Source organism: Bufo bufo, chromosome 5, assembly GCF_905171765.1.
Source record: "Bufo bufo chromosome 5, aBufBuf1.1, whole genome shotgun sequence".
Taxonomy (NCBI): Eukaryota; Metazoa; Chordata; class Amphibia; order Anura; family Bufonidae; genus Bufo; species Bufo bufo.
This window is the reverse complement of record NC_053393.1, coordinates 210,260,755-210,279,144: the sequence shown is the minus strand read 5'-3', so window position 1 is coordinate 210,279,144 and position 18,390 is coordinate 210,260,755. Positions and strand designations below refer to the sequence as shown.

Below are 18,390 nucleotides of genomic sequence, written 5' to 3'. Positions count from 1 at the left end.
ATCTCAGAACACCGGCTATTTGATTCCAGCACCCGCCTCCTGTATTTGTATTACAGGTCAGTTATCTTCATTGGTGGCGCAGTGGTCACAGCCCCTCCCCTCCTCCTCCCGTCTCTCTTCTTATTGGCAGCGGCGGGGGCAGCAGGCAGGTCAGACACAGGGGAGGAGGAATCAGGTCAGACAGGGGAGGGGGAGATGGAGGGGGCGCCCCGAGGGAGAACACAAGTGCATCCTCGCCTGCCGCATATTACATTGCGAGCTGTCGGCCACCCAGCGCCCCTGTTGCTATGGCGCCCTGTGCGGCCGCACAGCCCGCACACCCCAAAGGCCGGCCCTGACTCTGCTGATTCAATAACTGGAGAGTTCCAAATCTCCTCTAGCTTTAACATCAATACAAAAACTGTGCACCAGGAGCTACATGGCATGGGTTTCCATGGCCGAGCAGCAGCATGCAAGCCTTTCATCACCAAGCACAAGACCAAACACTGGCTGGAGTGATGTAAAACTTCCCAACACTGGACTCTGATGCATTGGAAACGTGTTCTGTGGAGAGACAAATTGTGTTCCTCTATCTGGCATCCTGATAGATGAGTCTGGGTTTGGTAAATTCAGGAGAACATTACCAGCCTGACTGCATTGTGCCAATTGTAAAGTTATGGGTGTGTTTTTCAGGGGCTGGCATAGGCCTCTTAGTCTCAATGAAGAGGAATAATAATGCTTCAGCATACCAAGACATTTTGGACAATTGTAAGCTTCCAACTTTGTGAGGACAGTTTGGGGAAGGCCTTTTCATGTTCCAGCATGACTGTGCCCCAGTGCACAAAGCAAGGTCCATAAAGGCATAGTTGGGCGAGTGTGTGGAAGAACCTGACTGACCCATACAGAGCCCTGACCTCAATCCCATTGAAGTCTTTTGGGATGAAATAGAACAGAGATTTCAAGCCAGGCCCTCTCATCCATTATCAGTGTCCAACCTCACAAATATTCTTCTGAATGAATGGGGAAAATTCTCACAGACACACTCCAAAGAGTGGAAGCTGTTTTAGCTGCAAATAGGGAACCAACTCTATTTTAATGCATATAGATTTAGAATGGGGAGCCTTAAGAGCTTATGTAGGTGTAATGTGTAGGTGCCCCAATACTTTTGTCTATATGGTGTAAATCGTATCACTATTAAAAAGGTTCTCCTAGATTCAAATACAGTATCCATTAGGACATTTAATGCCTATTCGACAATGCACAAATTTGGTTCATTGTAGAAGGAAAAACAAGACAGTAAATGTCTTAATTGTAGAGCATTATACATTCATGATCATTTTAGATGTTACTATAAACACAAGGCACACCAACACAGCAGTATCATTTTGACCTACTTTTCATATTGGCTGCTAGGTAACGTTTCTCGAAATCTTTTTCCTGTACAGTAGGCTAGGAGTTTCAAAGCCAAAGCTCCCTCTGCTTTCATATTGGCTACATTCTTTTAAGACTATGATTTTTAAGGCTTTTAACATTTCAAAAACTAAAAATGCAAATAAACCACAATATATATCAAGATATCGCATCTCAAAAAGAGCTACTTTATGTAAATATTAGCTAGAAAATATCTCTGCAAATTATAACTTTTATTACTGCTATACATGCAGTACCTTCTGAATGTATTTGATCTATACTACTAAAAATTACAGTATTTCTTTTACAAAAATGTTTCCAGTTCAGGGAAATCTATCCTCTGACCTGAAAGAACATCCTGTGAAGCAGTCACAACCAAATAGTCACAACTGATGTCAAAGCTAACATCACTTACTATGTCTGACATGCAGTTGTAGGCAACTCATGTCAGATGATGAGAAGCCCAGCAGAAGTCCAGCACTGGCTTGGTTCTGGGAAACATCTGGGGCAGGCATTGTAAACTGGCATCTTTTGCATGGTATGAGGGCATCTCTGTGGGGGGCATTAGAGCAGGGCCAGATTACAGGGGGAAAAAAAAAAGGTCATTGCTCAGTAGCACTTACCATATAACCCCAGCAGCAAGAAATGTCATAATTTTCTTGAAGGTAATCTATACAACTGTTTGCATAGACATCTAGCTGTAGTTCACCTGATTAAAACGCTGTTTTTCTTTTTGTTGATCCAACTGTTATTGAGGTACTTTTTCCTTATATTCAGGCATTTGGTGCAACAAGGGCATCACCATTGGTCTTATTGCGCTGAGCTCCACTCCTTTCTATGGCCAGCCCCTCAAAGCTCCAATGCCCAATTAACCTACACTGCTAAACAGAAGAATGAGCCTTTATGCTCACTGTCATAGAAAGATGGCTCCACTTATATCCAGGGAGTAAAAGATTAGGCATATTAAACTACAACTTGTCTAATTCTTATTTTTCCAACAGCAACTGTCATAAGACAGTCAGACTACCTTCATACGCATTAAGTAGACCCTGTCAACATGTGTATAGCCAGAACATGGAGGTTAGTTGATGAGCAAGGACAATACAATTTAGACCGTCATGGGATTTGGGGTGTAAGACGTCGTTATAGTTTTGATATAGACTAACTATATACACTGCATATGTGAGCAAGTTATGACTATATTCACAACAAGAATATTTTTTATACTAACTACATATGCATCAGCAGTAGAAATAAAACATACAGCAACCAGCACCATATGGCTACTGAAAATCCCATATGTCACATCATATGCAGAAATAATCCATTGCTTTAAGGGTGCATTCACACGACCGTATTTTTGTCTCCGCATCTGTTCCGCAATTTTGTGGAACGGGTGCGGACTCATTCATTTCAATGGGGCCGCAAAAGATGCGGACAGCACACAATGTGCTGTCTGCATCTGTACAGGGTGGGCCATTTATATGGATACACCTTAATAAAATGGGAATGGTTGGTGATATTAACTTCCTGTTTGTGGCACATTAGTATATGTGAGGGGGGAAACTTTTCAAGATGGGTGGTGACCATGGCGGCCATTTTGAAGTCAGCCATTTTGAATCCAACTTTTGTTTTTTCAATAGGAAGAGGGTCATTTGACACATCAAACTTATTGGGAATTTCACAAGAAAAACAATGGTGTGCTTGGTTTTAACGTAACTTTATTTTTTCATGAGTTATTTACAAGTTTCTGACCACTTACAAAATGTGTTCAATGTGCTGCCCATTGTGTTGGATTGTCAATGCAAACCTTTTCTCCCACTCTTCACACACTGATAGCAACACCGCAGGAGAAATGCTAGCACAGGCTTCCAGTATCCGTAGTTTCAGGTGCTGCACATCTCGTATCATCTGAAGGCAATCGTCGATGCTGTGAAGATACGAGATGTGCAGCACCTGAAACTACGGATACTGGAAGCCTGTGCTAGCATTTCTCCTGCAGTGTTGCTATCAGTGTGTGAAGAGTGGGAGAAGAGGGTTGCATTGACAATCCAACACAATGGGCAGCACATTGAACACATTTTGTAAGTGGTCAGAAACTTGTAAATAACTCATGAAAGAATAAAGTTACGTTAAAACAAAGCACACCATTGTTTTTCTTGTGAAATTCCCAATAAGTTTGATGTGTCAAATGACCCTCTTCCTATTGAAAAAACTAAAGTTGGATTCAAAATGGCCGACTTCAAAATGGCCGCCATGGTCACCACCCATCTTGAAAAGTTTCCCCCCTCACATATACTAATGTGCCACAAACAGGAAGTTAATATCACCAACCATTCCCATTTTATTAAGGTGTATCCATATAAATGGCCCACCCTTGTAGATCCGTTCCGCGGTCCCGCAAAAAAGATAGAGCATGTCCTATCCTTGTTCGCAATCGTGGACAAGAATAGGCATTTCTATCATAGGGCCGGTTACATTCACACGGCCGGTATCCGTGTTTTGCCGATCCGCAATTTGCGGCCCGCAAAACACATACGGTCGTGTGAATGTAGCCTAACAGTCTACCAAAACACAATAAACATGTGAATGGCTGAGAATGTGGTCCCTGACAATAGTGGCGTCTAAGTAGTGCCCACGACACAACTGACTCATACACGGAAGCCATACTGCTGAATAATGAGAGCGGAAAGTGGAAATGGCATTTGCAAGACCAGTTCATTTTTATATCACCGCTGTGCTCTGTACATAGAGGCAGTAATTTCTACATTTCTAAAAGTTCTTCTAATAAAAGGTCTTCAACTTCAAGGACTTTTTTTTTACATCAGGATTTTGTTCAGGGACAACATTGGCAGGTAGGTACCCATTAAAATCAATAGTTGTCTATTACATACAGTGATTTTAGCAGTGTCCTCCTTGCCATCCTAATTAACCCTAGTTAATAGTTTCTTTAAAAGCTCGGTTTTTGGTTCTTTCAGTACCTAAAGTGGTTGTCCCACAAGACAAAAACATTTCCAGTATCCAATGGTTAGGGAAGAAGTATCAGTTGCTGGAACCCCCACCAATCATGGGTCCTGTTTTCCCATAACAATGGAACAGGAGAACAGGGGTCTTGTGTGCCCATATGAAAGAAGCAGCAGGTCAAGCATGTGTGCTGCCACTCCCTTCGTTCTCTGTGGGACTGTGGATAGAGGAAACATATATTGTAGGACAACCCCTTTAACTATGATGAACCAGTACATCTATACTACAGGTGTTTTCCCATCTTAGGCATTTATGACTTATGTACAATATATAGGCATATGTATACAGACAGGATAATGTCTGATAGCTGCTGGTCTCTCTACTGTATGTCCAAAATAGGGATCCCCTGCCCCGCGCCTTCACAGGATATGCCAAAAATATGCCATAAATTACTAAAAGATGAGGACCCCACTTCTGGAATCCATGCAAAACTCCAGAATAGGGGGTCTCCCAACCCCCATCCAACTTGTAAGGTCCCAACTGTGAATGGAGAGGTAGTCGGGCATGCGCAGCTCTTTCTATTCACCTCTATGGGAGTTTCAAAAACAGCCAAACATGCTAAGGCTACTTTCACACTAGCGTTTTTGCTGGATCTGGCAGGGTTTAGCAAAAACACTTCCGTTACTGATAATACAACCATCTGCATCCGTTATGAACAGATTCGGTTGTATTATCTTTAACATCACCAAGACGGATCCGTCAAGAACTCCATTGAAAGTCAATAAGGGACGGATCTGTTTCTATTGTGCCAGAGAAACCTGATCCGTCCCCATTGACTTGCATTAGGGGTAATGCCGGATCCGTCTTGCTCCGCATCCTAGGACAGAAAGCAAAATACAACATGTTGCGGTTTGCTCTCCGGTCTGGGAACGCAACTAAACGGAACGGAATGCATTTTGGAGCACTCTGTTCTGTTCCGTTTTTTTCCGGTATTGAGCCCCTATGACGGAACTCAATACTGGAAAACGTAAAAGCTAGTGTGAAAGTATCCTGAGCTATGCATGTGCAGCCACCTTCCATTCACAACAGCGGCAATACATATTAGAAAAAATATACCCTACTTTTCTATCTATGGTGCATTACCTTCACAGACAGCTGCATGCACTCCCTCCTTTTTGGCTGCTCAACCTTCTTAAAGAGGCTGTGAAAGAAGGGGGGGTTGCCAAACCCTCCCATTTGTCCAGACTTGTAAAGGGAGGCTTACTTACCTGCTTCCAAGCACTGGCTCCCTACTTCTTCTGCCCTCACGGAATCCGGACCCATTCATTTCAATGGGTCTGTATACACGAGCGTTGGTTTTCACGAATAACTTGTGCGTTGCGTGAAAATCGCAGCATGTTCTATATCCCGCGATTTTCACGCAACGCAGGCCCCATAGAAGTGAATGGGGCTGCGTGAAAATCGCATCGAGCAAGTGCGGATGCGATGCGTTTTTCACGGATGGTTGCTAAGAGATGTTGTTTGTATACATTCATTTTTTTATCACACGCGTGCAAAACGCATTAAATCGCATTGCACCCGCGCGATAAAAAATGAACAACCGAACGCGATCGCAAACAAAACTGAATGGACTTGCTTGCGAAATCGAACATTGTTCACTAACGCATCCGGACCTATTCCGCTCACGCTCATCTGCAAGGGGCCTAACTCAATTCCCAGAGGAAAGACCAAAGCTGAGGGGTTAGGCTTCACTATTCACCTTCCGGTTTAGCCTGCAGATTATAACATAGTATAAAACAGGAGAAAACATTACAATACCAAGTCCAATTACTAGCAGTGGCCTAATGGATCACTGCACCCCATAAATCATAGGAACAGGGACCCATACCCAGTGGAGAAGCTGGTCAAGCATGTACAGTGCCACTCCATTTATTCTCTATGGGCCAGAAATAGCAGAGTGCAGCTCTCGGCTATCACCAGCAATCCCATAGAGAATGACTTCTGCTCTAAATTGGCCAACAGATGTACATAAAGGTTAGCACCATTGGATCCAGTACAGCGAATTTTTTTCCGAAGGATATGAATGGGGTATAAAATACCCCTTTCACATGCATTGCTGGACGGATGCCAGCAGATTCTGTCAGGATTTAGGTGCCAAATCTTGAACATGTAAATATAATCTCACCGTTCAAACCTGATCACAAGACCAGACATTAATAAGACCTATGTACGGTACATACTCCGAGAGATTGTTTGAGCCCCCCTACCTTGCTAAGCCAGTGCTTTCATATTGCTAGTATATCTTTTACAACTGTATAAAATACTTATATTCTGATCCAACAAGACCTAAAGGTGGCAATCGCCTTGCTTTCATCATGCTCCACATTTTGGAAAAATGAATTGCCCAAGAACTCCAGTTATGCAGAAACCAGCAGTTTATGGATAATTATACTGTTACTATTAGTACAAGGGGTTGTACAATAACCGCATTAGTAAGACCATCCTCAGAAATAGTAATGTCCATCGTCTCTTAAGAATCACTGACTGGCAGATTTGGATAGAACAAGAAAAACACTGGCAGGCTGAGAAGTGCAAATCTTATTGATGTCCAGGTGGATTTCTGCCAGGAAACAAGGCACAGTCAGTGATCAGCCTTTCTGGAAAACTGGAAAAGATGTTAATTTGGAACTGAAAAGAAGTGAAAGAGCTAACTTCACTAAGGCCTCAAGTACACTACCGTATCCAATTTAGGGTCTGCAAATCAAGGATCTTCAAAATACAGGTGGGGTCTGTCTGCCGTACCCATTTTTTTGGTGAACCCATTGACTTAAATGTGTCTGTGGTCTGCAAAACTAATAATAATTTATCTTTTTGCGGAACGGACATCAATGTGCTTTCCGCATTTGTATGTCTGGACATTTATGCCGTATCCTCTGAGACCAGATGCTATTGTGCAAACGGGGTCCCGTTTAGTGCTGTCAAGAAGGGAAATGTGGCCCTGCATCCGCTGCACTCTCCATTCACTTCTGTAGGACTTCTGAAAAGAGTCAAGCAAGGCAACTTCTCCCTTCATGGCAGTGTTGCACAGAACCCTGTTCTTGAGATAGGAGCAGGTCCTATGAATAGGCCATATATGTCTGAATTGGACAACCCTTTTAATACATGTCTATACTATCTTGAATATTGAAAGGGTTACATGGTAGCTCATCTGGCCGTATAGACACTTTTCAAAGGTCTGTGTAGCCAAAAAAGACAAGAATGAGTGGTGCCTGTTGGCACTTCTGGTTAGCAAACTCAAAGATAATAACTAAGCTCAAGTATATTAAAGGAGTTGTATCACGAATAATATTCTACAGTTTTCAAACCAGCACCTGATTCTGAATACCTTTGTAATTGCACGTAATTAAAAATTTTGTATAGCTACTGAATTATTCCATAAAATGCATCTGTATAGTGCCACTTAATTTCTTATTTCTTTGACCGGTTTATTAAGATGGCCGCACATGCTCAGTTTCATCCTTCAGCTACTTCCTGAGCTGTGATAGGGAGAGCATGGACACGCCCCTAGAGCTGGAGCAGAAAAGACACGCCCCTTGAGCCGTTAGCTTGATATAAATCTTGCAGAGCAATAAATTGGGAGATCTCTGGATCCATGTGAGGTACAAGGCTGGTTCTAGCTTTGTTAGAATTGATTTTCATTTTTTACATTATTCATGGGATAACCCCTTTAAGTAAAGCAGAGCTTTACGGTCTCCTATGTAAGGGCAGCCTAGGTAGAGGAGAAACGCTGCGCTTGGGCATATATAGTTTCTATGATTAGATTCAGTAACTTCATTTTAAAAAGCTGTTTAAATATTTCCAGGACTCCTAGAGAAAGCCTGTGAGTCCTGCTTCTCCCACCTCAGTAATTGACAGTTTTTGCTGTATGAGTTTGTACGCAGGAAGAGCTGTCAATCGGTATGTGTGAGCGAGAGGAGCAGGACTCACAGGCCTCTATCGATAATGAGAATGGGGATCTACAATTCCCCTGGGTGGATGGAGCAGTCACCGCTCCATTCACTTGTATGGAACTGAGGGAGATAGCCAAGTGCTCTACTTGACAGTACCATATACAATGAATGGAGTGGTAAGTACACTTACTGTTTTTCTGATTACTGGATCTCTCAGCAGCCGGACTCCATTGATCATATTTTTCTTTGAGCAAGTGATTTAGGCCTCATGCACACGACCGTTGTTTTGGTCCACATCCGAGCCGCAGTTTTTGCAGCTTGGATGAGGACCCATTCACTTCAATGGGGCCGCAAAAGATGCGGACAGCACTCCGTGTGCTGTCCGCATCCGTTGCTCTGTTCCGTGGTACGCAAAAAAAATATAACCTGTCCTATTCTTGTCCGTTTTGCGGACAAGAATAGGCAGTTATATCAATGGCTGTACGTGCGGACCGCAAAACACACAACGGTCGTGTGCATGAGGCCTTATGTTGCTAATGGGAAAGTAATTACCTAATGCAATACTTTAATTGCAGGAGTGTAAATGGAAATTGATATCCATGTATGTATGTATATACATATTATATGCATGCATGTATATATGGATATTAAAGTAATTGATATCATTCAGGTTGCCGTGATCATCGTCAAACAGGGTCTTAGGTATAATGACGTGTGCTTCCACTGGTACTAGTCTATACTCAATATATATAGACATCTGGCCATAGACACGAGACATTTATCTGCAGATCTTTGGCAGATCAAACATATTTTTATAGCATCTGCTGTTAAAGGGGTTCAGAGAATTAAACCATTAAAGGCTATGAACACATTTCGGGCAATTTTCTTTAATGATTGCATTTTACTCATTTTGGGCTACAAATCACTTCTTTAATTAGTCTTTATTAAACATTTTCATCCCTGTACAGATGTCAGGCTCTGTGTATTTGCAGATTAGCAGCCTTTCTGTTCACAGTCAAATTGTCCCGTCGGATAGGAGCCCTGGGGGCTCATGTGTAGCCCTTATCTCTGAATCCCTGACAGCTCATAAACACTCATTTAAGCCATATTTTTATCAGTTTGATAAGAATGTGGCTATAATGAGTGTTTATGAACTGTCAGGAATTCAGAGATAAGAGCAATACATGAGCGTCATCTGATGGGACAGAAAGTGGCTGCCAGCAAGTAGACCAAAATGTAACCCTCACAAAAACTGCTAAAACTGTTTAATAAAGGCCAATTGAAAATATGGCTTTTAGCCCAAAATGTATCAAATGCAATCATTAAAAAAAAATTGGCTGAAATGGTCATAGCCTTTAATGTTGACCTATCCTCTGCATAGATAATCAAAATCTGATCGGTGGGGATTTGACTCCCAGTAACCCCAGCAGTTTGAAGGAGCCGCATTGCTCAGGTGCAGCCTCTACATACTATACCAAGCACGGTGCCAATACTTTGCATAGTGGTTTGCTCGGTGATGGAGTTCAGTTCCATTCCCTTAAACAGGACGGAACTGCACAAAGGCCATGTGAATGTGGCAACACAGGCAGCCTAGGAACAGGCCACCAAAGCACCACAGCCTCTTCAAACAGCTATTCGATGGGGGTGGTGGGAGTTGGACCCCTGCAAGGATAGTTATCAATATTTAAATCCTGCCATTGCATCAGTCATCAAGTTACTTTAGCATTACCTACACATTACTTAAAGGGGTTGTCCCATCTGAACCTTTCATTTCAGAGATAGGAATAACCCCAGTAAGTGCTGGCCGGGGGTGGACAACCTCTCATTGATTTTTACCAGAGAATGAATGATACACGTAATGGACACTAGAGACAAATTGGAAATTGAGCTTAGAGGACCTCATAAAACACTTTACGTAAAAAGGCAGCGCAGGTAAAACAAGGATAAACTAAATACGGATGATGTGGGCAGTTATTGAGAATCGGCATTCTTAGAAATGTTTGCCCTGTGTAAATAACCAATAACCCGATGAACAAGCAAACCCATGGGGTGATCGCTTCTTTCCTGTGGCACATAAAATCATTGCTTGCCAGCAGCAGATTATGCTGTATAATGATCTTCAATCCCATACACAGGGGGATGATCGCCGCAGGTAAATGTAGCTATCATCACCGCTCAATGACCAGGCAATTATCAGGGACAATTCATTCCTGATAATTGTCTGTTCAGGCGGTCCATCTAAAAGGGCCCTAATAAAGAAGGAGCAGTGAATATCTGGATGATTGGAGTTCCACCTTTTAAGATAAAATCATTCACCAAAATGTAGGCAAAATTTTAAATTGAAATATTAACCATCCCATTCAACATTTCACTTTGTAAAATACCTGTGATATATAACCTTTAGCTCTTCCATAAACTGTGTCCTTGTAGGAAGACAAGCACTTAAATGGACACTTTCATCAGAAAGGTGTATTTTTTATGTGGCTGTTTTTACTTTTCTATTCATCAGTAATATTCCATTAAAAGGAAAATACTAAATATTGTACAGTACTTCTGTAGCAGTTAACACAAATGATACGTCCTCCTATAGGTAAGTAATCCATTGTCAGTTTACTGTTCCCGGGGGTAAAATGAGATAATCCTCATGATAATAGTAGGTGTAGAATGATAATATGACAGCTCTAAGCTTCTCTTGATAGGCCTAGATAAAGATGTCCACAGAAAATCATTGGGCATGGTGTGATGCTCTAAATAAGTCACACAAACCCTTACTAGAATACACGGAATGACCTAAAAAAATTATATCCAGAAAATCATCCACCGATTTTTTTTACAAAAAAAAAATACACAGAATATTGACATAAAGGTTGCTGGTATATGGTAAAAATTAATTCATTTACATTGATAGCTCACTATAATTTTTCATATCTAGCCACTGTCCTTTGCTAGTCAACCTCCTTTTTGGATAAAGTTACAATAAAAACTTCTCCTATTTTCTAATCTGTACTTTTACATTAAACAGTTGGAAAGAGGACATGTCATTTCACCTGGTATTGTAAGTATTAGTACATACTTGTATTTTCCATGAAATAATCATTCCAGAGCACCTTTTCTAATAATCTGCATTGTACCATTCCTCTGTTAGTCCTCTCAGAAATATATTAATAAATTGTCAACTGAGTGTTACCATTCACATTGTCAAAAAGATGTGTCATGATACAGTCTGACACTTTGAACACTGATTGGACAATCTGTTTACTGTGTAGGGACCCCCCCCCCCCCCACCACCACTTGCCAATTTATTCATGCATAGTTCCTCAGTCTAGATACACTCCCTCAATTGAAGTTTAGGCTAGGGATTGTCTGCAATGCAGAAAAAGACTTTAAAGGCTGAATCCAGCAAGTCAATCAGCTAATAATAAGCTTGATTTTTGCACTGAACTAGGAACCATGCTTAGAAACAAACATCTACATATGGGAAGTGTAATGTTAACTTTCAGAATTGAAGCTTTTTGAGGGAGAACATGGGGGGAAGAAGCAGAGCATTATAAGAGCTTATGTGCAACAAGAGTTGTATGGTTCTTAAAGAGGATCTATCATTGGAAGATCCTCTTTAAAGGAGTTGTCCAGGATGACTACCTTCTTCCAAAAACACTGCCACAACTGTCCAGCCACAACCTAAAGATTTGTAGCTGGTTGTGAAGAAGGCAGCCATGTTTTCTAATATTGGTCAACTCCTTTAAAGGTATTGTCCAGCCTTTACTAAGTGATTCATAGGCCATCAATAACTGATCAGGGAAGTTCCAACACCTTAAAACCATTGCTTTCAATGGGAGTAGCTCTGTAGTAATGAGCTCCCTCTACTACAAGGTTGACGCAGCTGTGTAGTTCTTGCACTGACTTCTGGTGACACAGCTACACCTGAACAGCTGATTGGCGGGTGTACCGGACCCTGACCGATCAGCTAGTGATGGCCTATGTTAAGCATTTGTAACATTGCACCGGACCACCACATCAACACTGATGTTTGTCTCAATGGGTAATTGTATTCCGTGTTTATGTAATTATAAATATGATATGGTTACACTGATTACTTTGGTGTATATATTACTTTGTGCATTGGCTACTATACTGTGAATAGGTGTGTTATATTGCTAATTGGTATATGGTGTATTGGACCAAAATAGTGGGAGATTTTTTGTTTGTTAGCGTTTATTCCACCAACTGAACAGTCGTTTCACTATGGGGACATTAGCTCAACTGGGGGCATTACAAGGGGGTATTCTTTGCACTGTCACATTATAAGAAGAATTATTTCTACTGGGGGGGGGGGCATTATAGAGAGCTTTATTACTCCCCCATGGTATGACCCCCTAGTATCAGCACCAGCCTCTCCCTGCTCTGCTATCCCTCTGCCCTTTCTCCAAATCCTTATTATGAAATCTCTCTCATTAGGATAAAACACAACATCAGCTCCGCCGAGCCCCCGGCCAAAGTGTTGAAGTCTTGTCCGAGATCCCCAAGGACCATGCCAAGTAATTGTAAGTTTTCATGTGAAATGTTGGTTATACACATATAGCATACACTGTGCCACACAATATACAGCTTCTTCTGTATAAATGTCCACAAATTAAATCTCCAGAGTCAATACGGGACGTTAAAGTCAGCAAGTGTTATGGCGGGGGCCCTTTTGTTTTTCGCCCCAGGGCCCCATTTCACCTAGAACCGGCCCTGCATGCTGGGAGTTGTTGGCCATCCCTGGTATAGGCCCTGTATGGGAGCTGTAGTACCACCATGTGCATGATCATTAACTAAGAGTCAGAATACAAGTCACATGATCCCTCTCAGCCCGGAAGTTTGGCAGGCCGTCTACTTTAAAGAAGTCATATTCTCTTTCATACATATGTCGTACCAAAAAATAACCACAACTGAAAAGTTCTAGTAAATTTTTTCTGTAATTGTTTTTATTAAAAGCATTTGCATGACTCGACAAGTAAAAAAATAAATAAATGTGTTCCATTTCCAAAATTTTAGTTTTTACACATCAAGCTGTGACTTATAAAAAAAAAGAAAAAAAAGAAAAGAAAAAAAAAGATCTAAATTTGTACAAAATCTTAGTAGAAAATGTGTGGATAGAAAACTGCAGGAACAAAACTGCCAAGTTTAGACTTACAGTATATCAAGGGGAGTTACATAAATTTGACTGATGTGTTCCTGGAATGTCAGGCACCTGGTCAGTGAGAGCACTGCACTCCATAACCACCGACAGCACCCACTCAGAACTGCAGCTGTCGGTGGTTATGGAGTGCAGCAGTGTTATCTTACAGGGGTTGTCCAACTTCTAAGTGTGCTTTAAATAATTTCCACCACCACCACCACCACTTACAGTACCAGAAAAGCTGATGAGATATTAAGAAATCTCATCCACATGCTGCATTAAAAAAAATCTGCAGAGTAAATTGACTTGTGCGGTGTCAATTTGTGTGGTGGATCTCCACTGCAGATTCCACCCTTTGCAATTAGAGGGTGAAATCCACAGCCATTTCGGCAAGGAAAAAAAGGCATGTATTAAACAATTTTCCACTGGCAGTCTGGCACTAACCACAACCTTCCCAAGGATTGGTGGGCAGCGCTCAAGATAAACTCTGGATGGCCACAGGTTATATAAGGAGCTGCTGAACATCTATGTTCAATTAGCTTACCTCTGTGGAGGGCAGAAGTAACTTACACTCCCACCTTACCCTTGTCTTTCCATTGGCTAGCACATGATCGTAGAGAGATTTTCCATCCCAAATTTGCGATGACAATATGTTTTTTGATAATACACTGAATGGGTAAAAGTACTGTGACACACCTCTTAATCGCTAAATTGAGCTGTTCCATTCAGTCCCATTACAACAGGTGTATAAAATCCAGCACCCATCCATGCAGTCGGCCTTTACAAATATTTGCAAAAGAATGGCTTGTTCTATATATCTCACTGAATTCAAGTGTGGCCCTGTAATAGCATGCCCCCATTATAACAGAGAAAGTTCTTCCCTCCTAAATATTCCACAAGTAACTGTGAGTGGTATTATTGCAAAGTGAAAGCATTTAGGAACCACAGCACCAAATCATGCCCTGGGGAGGCCACATGGAAGCTGGGGGAGTGGGTAACCACAGGGGAGTAGCTATAGGGGGTGCAGAGGTAGCAGTTGCTACCGGGCCCAGGAGCCTGAGGGGGCCCAACGACCCTTGTGCTGCATATGAAGACACCAGTATTATAGAAAGTGCATGTTGTTCAAGTTAGATCTCTGACTGGAGGGAAGGGGTTAGGTCAAGTATTTGGCATGGGGCGGAGGTGCCGTTTCAATTTCTGCCTTAGGCAGCACGAAGGCTATGTGCTTCCCTACCCCTTGCCACAAAGCACTGAGGGAAGGGGGGCCCAAGCTGAACTCTTGCACGAAGGCCGATGAGCCTTTAGCTACGCCCCTGGGTAACCACATGTAATGATATCCACTCAAGAAGCCAATACCTTGGAGAGGCAGTTGCTTGATAATCTTCTTCTGTTCTACAGTAGTTTAGTAATCTGTACTATCTAGTCATTCTGCCCTTGACGTACTGGAAATCAGCTCTCCGAGCACTGACCTCCTGGTGATCCTGCAATAGATTTGTGTTTATATAAGGATACACGGCAGCCAATCTGAGGAGGCAGAGCTGAAAGTAGGAGGGACAGAGCAGCAGCCCGAACCAATAATGAGACAGGGGGTGTTTCTCAGACTACTTCAGGTCCCTGTAGGCACTACAGCTAAGCTGTAGACACAGATCTAAGTTCTGTCCTAATGTGCTGAGCTAAAAAGCAGCAGGATCTGGGGATAGCAGGTAAGCATCCCCTGTAGGTAGGGACTTACATATTATTTTTGAGCCACTTTAATTCTGTACTGCCAAGCCTCCATTTCCTTAGGTTCCTGGAAACATTGGACCGTCTGCAGTAGCTGAAAATCTTTAATAAGGAACAACAATGCTAAATAATATGCAACCACATATATTACAAATGCTTGGTGTGAAGTGGTGCATTAGGGGTGTTTGTTACCCAAGTTTTTTCCACAAAGTATGAACAGATGAAAATGTAAAGAAAAGGCCTGTATGCATTACCATGCAAAGATATTTAAGAGGAAGTTCTAAGTTTCATAAAGTACAGCAGTTTCTCAAAGTAGGAGCCATAACGTCTGTATAGGCGTGGTTTAGCAAAACCCAATTTGTTTTTAAATTATACAGATTGTGGAGAGCACAAAAGGACATAGAGAGGAGCAAATCACTCAAAATTCGATTTGAATTCAATTCAGCTGAATCGGTTAACCAATGAGAACTCAGTCCGAGTCGATTCTACCTGAATTAAAAGTGCTCTAATTGGTCGGAGGTCTCCTAGAAGCCGTATTTGTCTCTCTTATTTCTCACTTTTTAATTTTTTTTTATTAACATTATCAATTTTATTTTTATCTCTTGCTCAAAGATTCACCCAAATCAAATGACTAAACATTCAGGTTTGGATCCACCTCCCATTTATTTTACAAAATTCAGGTCGAATCCAATTCATTTAGAATCCATTCGCTTATCTTTAGACATTATTGATTACTTCTTATCAATTGTAACCGGCATTATGATTGGGATCTTAGTAGCCCTCTGTGCAGGTACCTGTAGTCTTCCTGCCCAAATATCACCAAGTCAAATGACCAGCACCTTCTTGGACTTGCCAGAGCTTCTGTGCCTGTCTGTAGGGTTGCTCTGTGCTGTAGCCATAGCGGATGCCAGCTGCTATGTTTGAATTTCACTTTTTGACCTCATTTACATGTACAACAGCAGAGTATTGATCACAACAGCAACAGGATTTATTAATAGCCCGTGGACTTAACAAATCTGTTATGCTTTCCAGGGGAAGAAGAACATGTTTGAAGTTACACTATGCTATAGGATAGCAATAAGCATCACGTGGAAAAATAATCCTAAGTAGCTTGTGACCAAATCTGGTACTGTAGCTAAAATGTTAATGAAATGCGTGGGGGAGAAAAGCTAATAGATTGAGAGGAGAAAAAAGACTGTATTTTCTCCTTAAAGCCACCAGGAGAACAATGGACGCATACATGCAGGAAGAGTACAAAGAGTACAATAGCAGAAAGGCCTTACATTACATACTGTGCTGAGTACGGTCTTCTATATCTTCTGCTGTAAATAATAAATGAAACAAAGAAAGGTCTAAAGAGAGAGGCAAAAGGGCTCTTCATGACCTTACACCTAATTCTGGCCACCTAGCAACATTTATTAGATGAAGTCATCTTTATAACTCAACTGATCGTCTTGAAAGACAGCAGTCACGGTGGTCCTCAAAGTGTTTAGAGGCCCCCTTTAAAAAAGGTGTTCTGCAGTAGTTCTTATTTGCAATTACCTGTTCCACAGGAGGTACATTAAGAAAAATCTTATTAGTACAAAGGTGAATGTGGATCATGAGAGAGGGGGGCCCTGCTCAGGCTGGCCCCATCCCAAGTCCCAGGATGGAGGGGGGGGGGGGGGGGGTGTTCTGGCATGAATTAGTGTCAGGAGGGACTTGTAAATTCGGATAAGTGTGCCCCTGCTTCAAAAAATGTTCACACATCTGGTCCCCTTGTATACCCCTCCCCATCATGTATAGACAGAACAGGAGGGCGTTACTTGAATAAACATATATAGACGATAAAGGGGCAATTTGTCAAAGGAGGGTGGATGTGTCTATAGCTATACATCAAGATATATAGAATGGAAACTGCTTTCCATAACTGATATGACATCAGGAAGCCGTCATCATCATAAATGGTGAGTGGATGGCACCTATAATACAGGACAACCCCCAGCAGTGTGACAGTAGTCCTGTCTGTGACCTGCGCTTACCTCCAGCAGCAGTGACAGCAAGAAGAAACCAGCACACTGCAAACTCTTCATGTCTCAAGCACTTCCTTTAAGACATCAACCCAGTGATCAGCCCTTCGTCCACCAGCATCAATGGCCAGTTCTCCAGTCACAGATGTAGAGTTCCTCCCCAAATCACTGCTCCAGCCTTCAGTTTGGAGGTCTCCTCCAACTGTTGGAAACTCACATAGCGGATCCTAGGGATTCAGGAACAATCAAAAGCAGAGAGTATAGAAGATTGATCCTGGAACTCCTGTAATGGTTACAAGCTCATCCTCAGATCTTCAGATGGCAGAGCTAGGGGTGGCTCATACAGGAGGAGGCTGATCATGTTGGAAAGCGAACCCAAAATAACGATGCGGGAGGGGGACGTGAAAAAGGAAGAAAGAAATAGCAGCAGGGGAAGGAAGGCAGGGTGGAATCCTAAGCTTGATCCCTCATGGAAATGGATGGAGAGGGAAGACTGAGATGACACAGTGAGGAGGGGATTAGGAGGAGGAGGAGGGGGCGCCTGGCCTTCTCCACCTCCCTCCTTCCCTCCCTGTCGTGTTTCTTTATGGCAGCAGTAATGAGATCTTTCATATTATATGATTATTGTTCTCGAGCGGTGTCAGTGGCCTATGTGAGGCGTCCTGTGATAGTACAGGCTGTGCTGCTGAGCTCTGCTCTCTGTCATGGGATTAATGCTGTGGGTATGTCTATACAAAGCACACCCCTCGTCATTCCACTCTTTCAGGCTCAATCATGCCTGGTATAACGCACTTTGCTAAGATATTGCAATAGGTTTACCAATGTTACATTGAGTTCTGCAAAGTGAAAACTCAACTTGGTAACATCTGTCTGGTGACAAGACTTTGCCTACAATGCGGAAACTGCTTTCTGATTCCCACAAAAACTCATTTGTCATTTTTGTCACACAAAAAAAAAAAAGCATTTTAAAACAGAGCAGATTTTAACAGAAATACTACAAAGGTAGACATAAAAGGGGCATGAAATTGGATATGCTAAGTCATCGTATCAAAGGCTTGGGCACACTGATTTTGATGTGTTGAATCCATTCGGACCCAAAGTACTACATGAAGCATGTAAACTGGCATGAAAGTGGACATTTAGCACGTCTTCAAAGGGTTCGGCATACCAGGAGCAGGACTCTGTATAGACTTCAGGT

The 18,390-nt window shown here is 42.1% G+C and overlaps 1 protein-coding gene across 1 annotated transcript in view; it reads right to left on the bottom strand.

Moving 5' to 3' along the window:
* VOPP1 (VOPP1 WW domain binding protein) overlaps positions 1-17,850 on the bottom strand; it is a 123,446-nt gene extending 105,596 nt beyond the window's left edge. Inside the window, exon 1 of the mRNA XM_040433139.1 lies at positions 17,205-17,850. Coding sequence (XP_040289073.1) covers positions 17,205-17,255 — 51 coding nt within the window. The 5' untranslated portion in view covers positions 17,256-17,850. The remainder of the gene's footprint in view (positions 1-17,204) is intronic.
* Between the last annotated feature and the right edge of the window lie 540 nt (positions 17,851-18,390).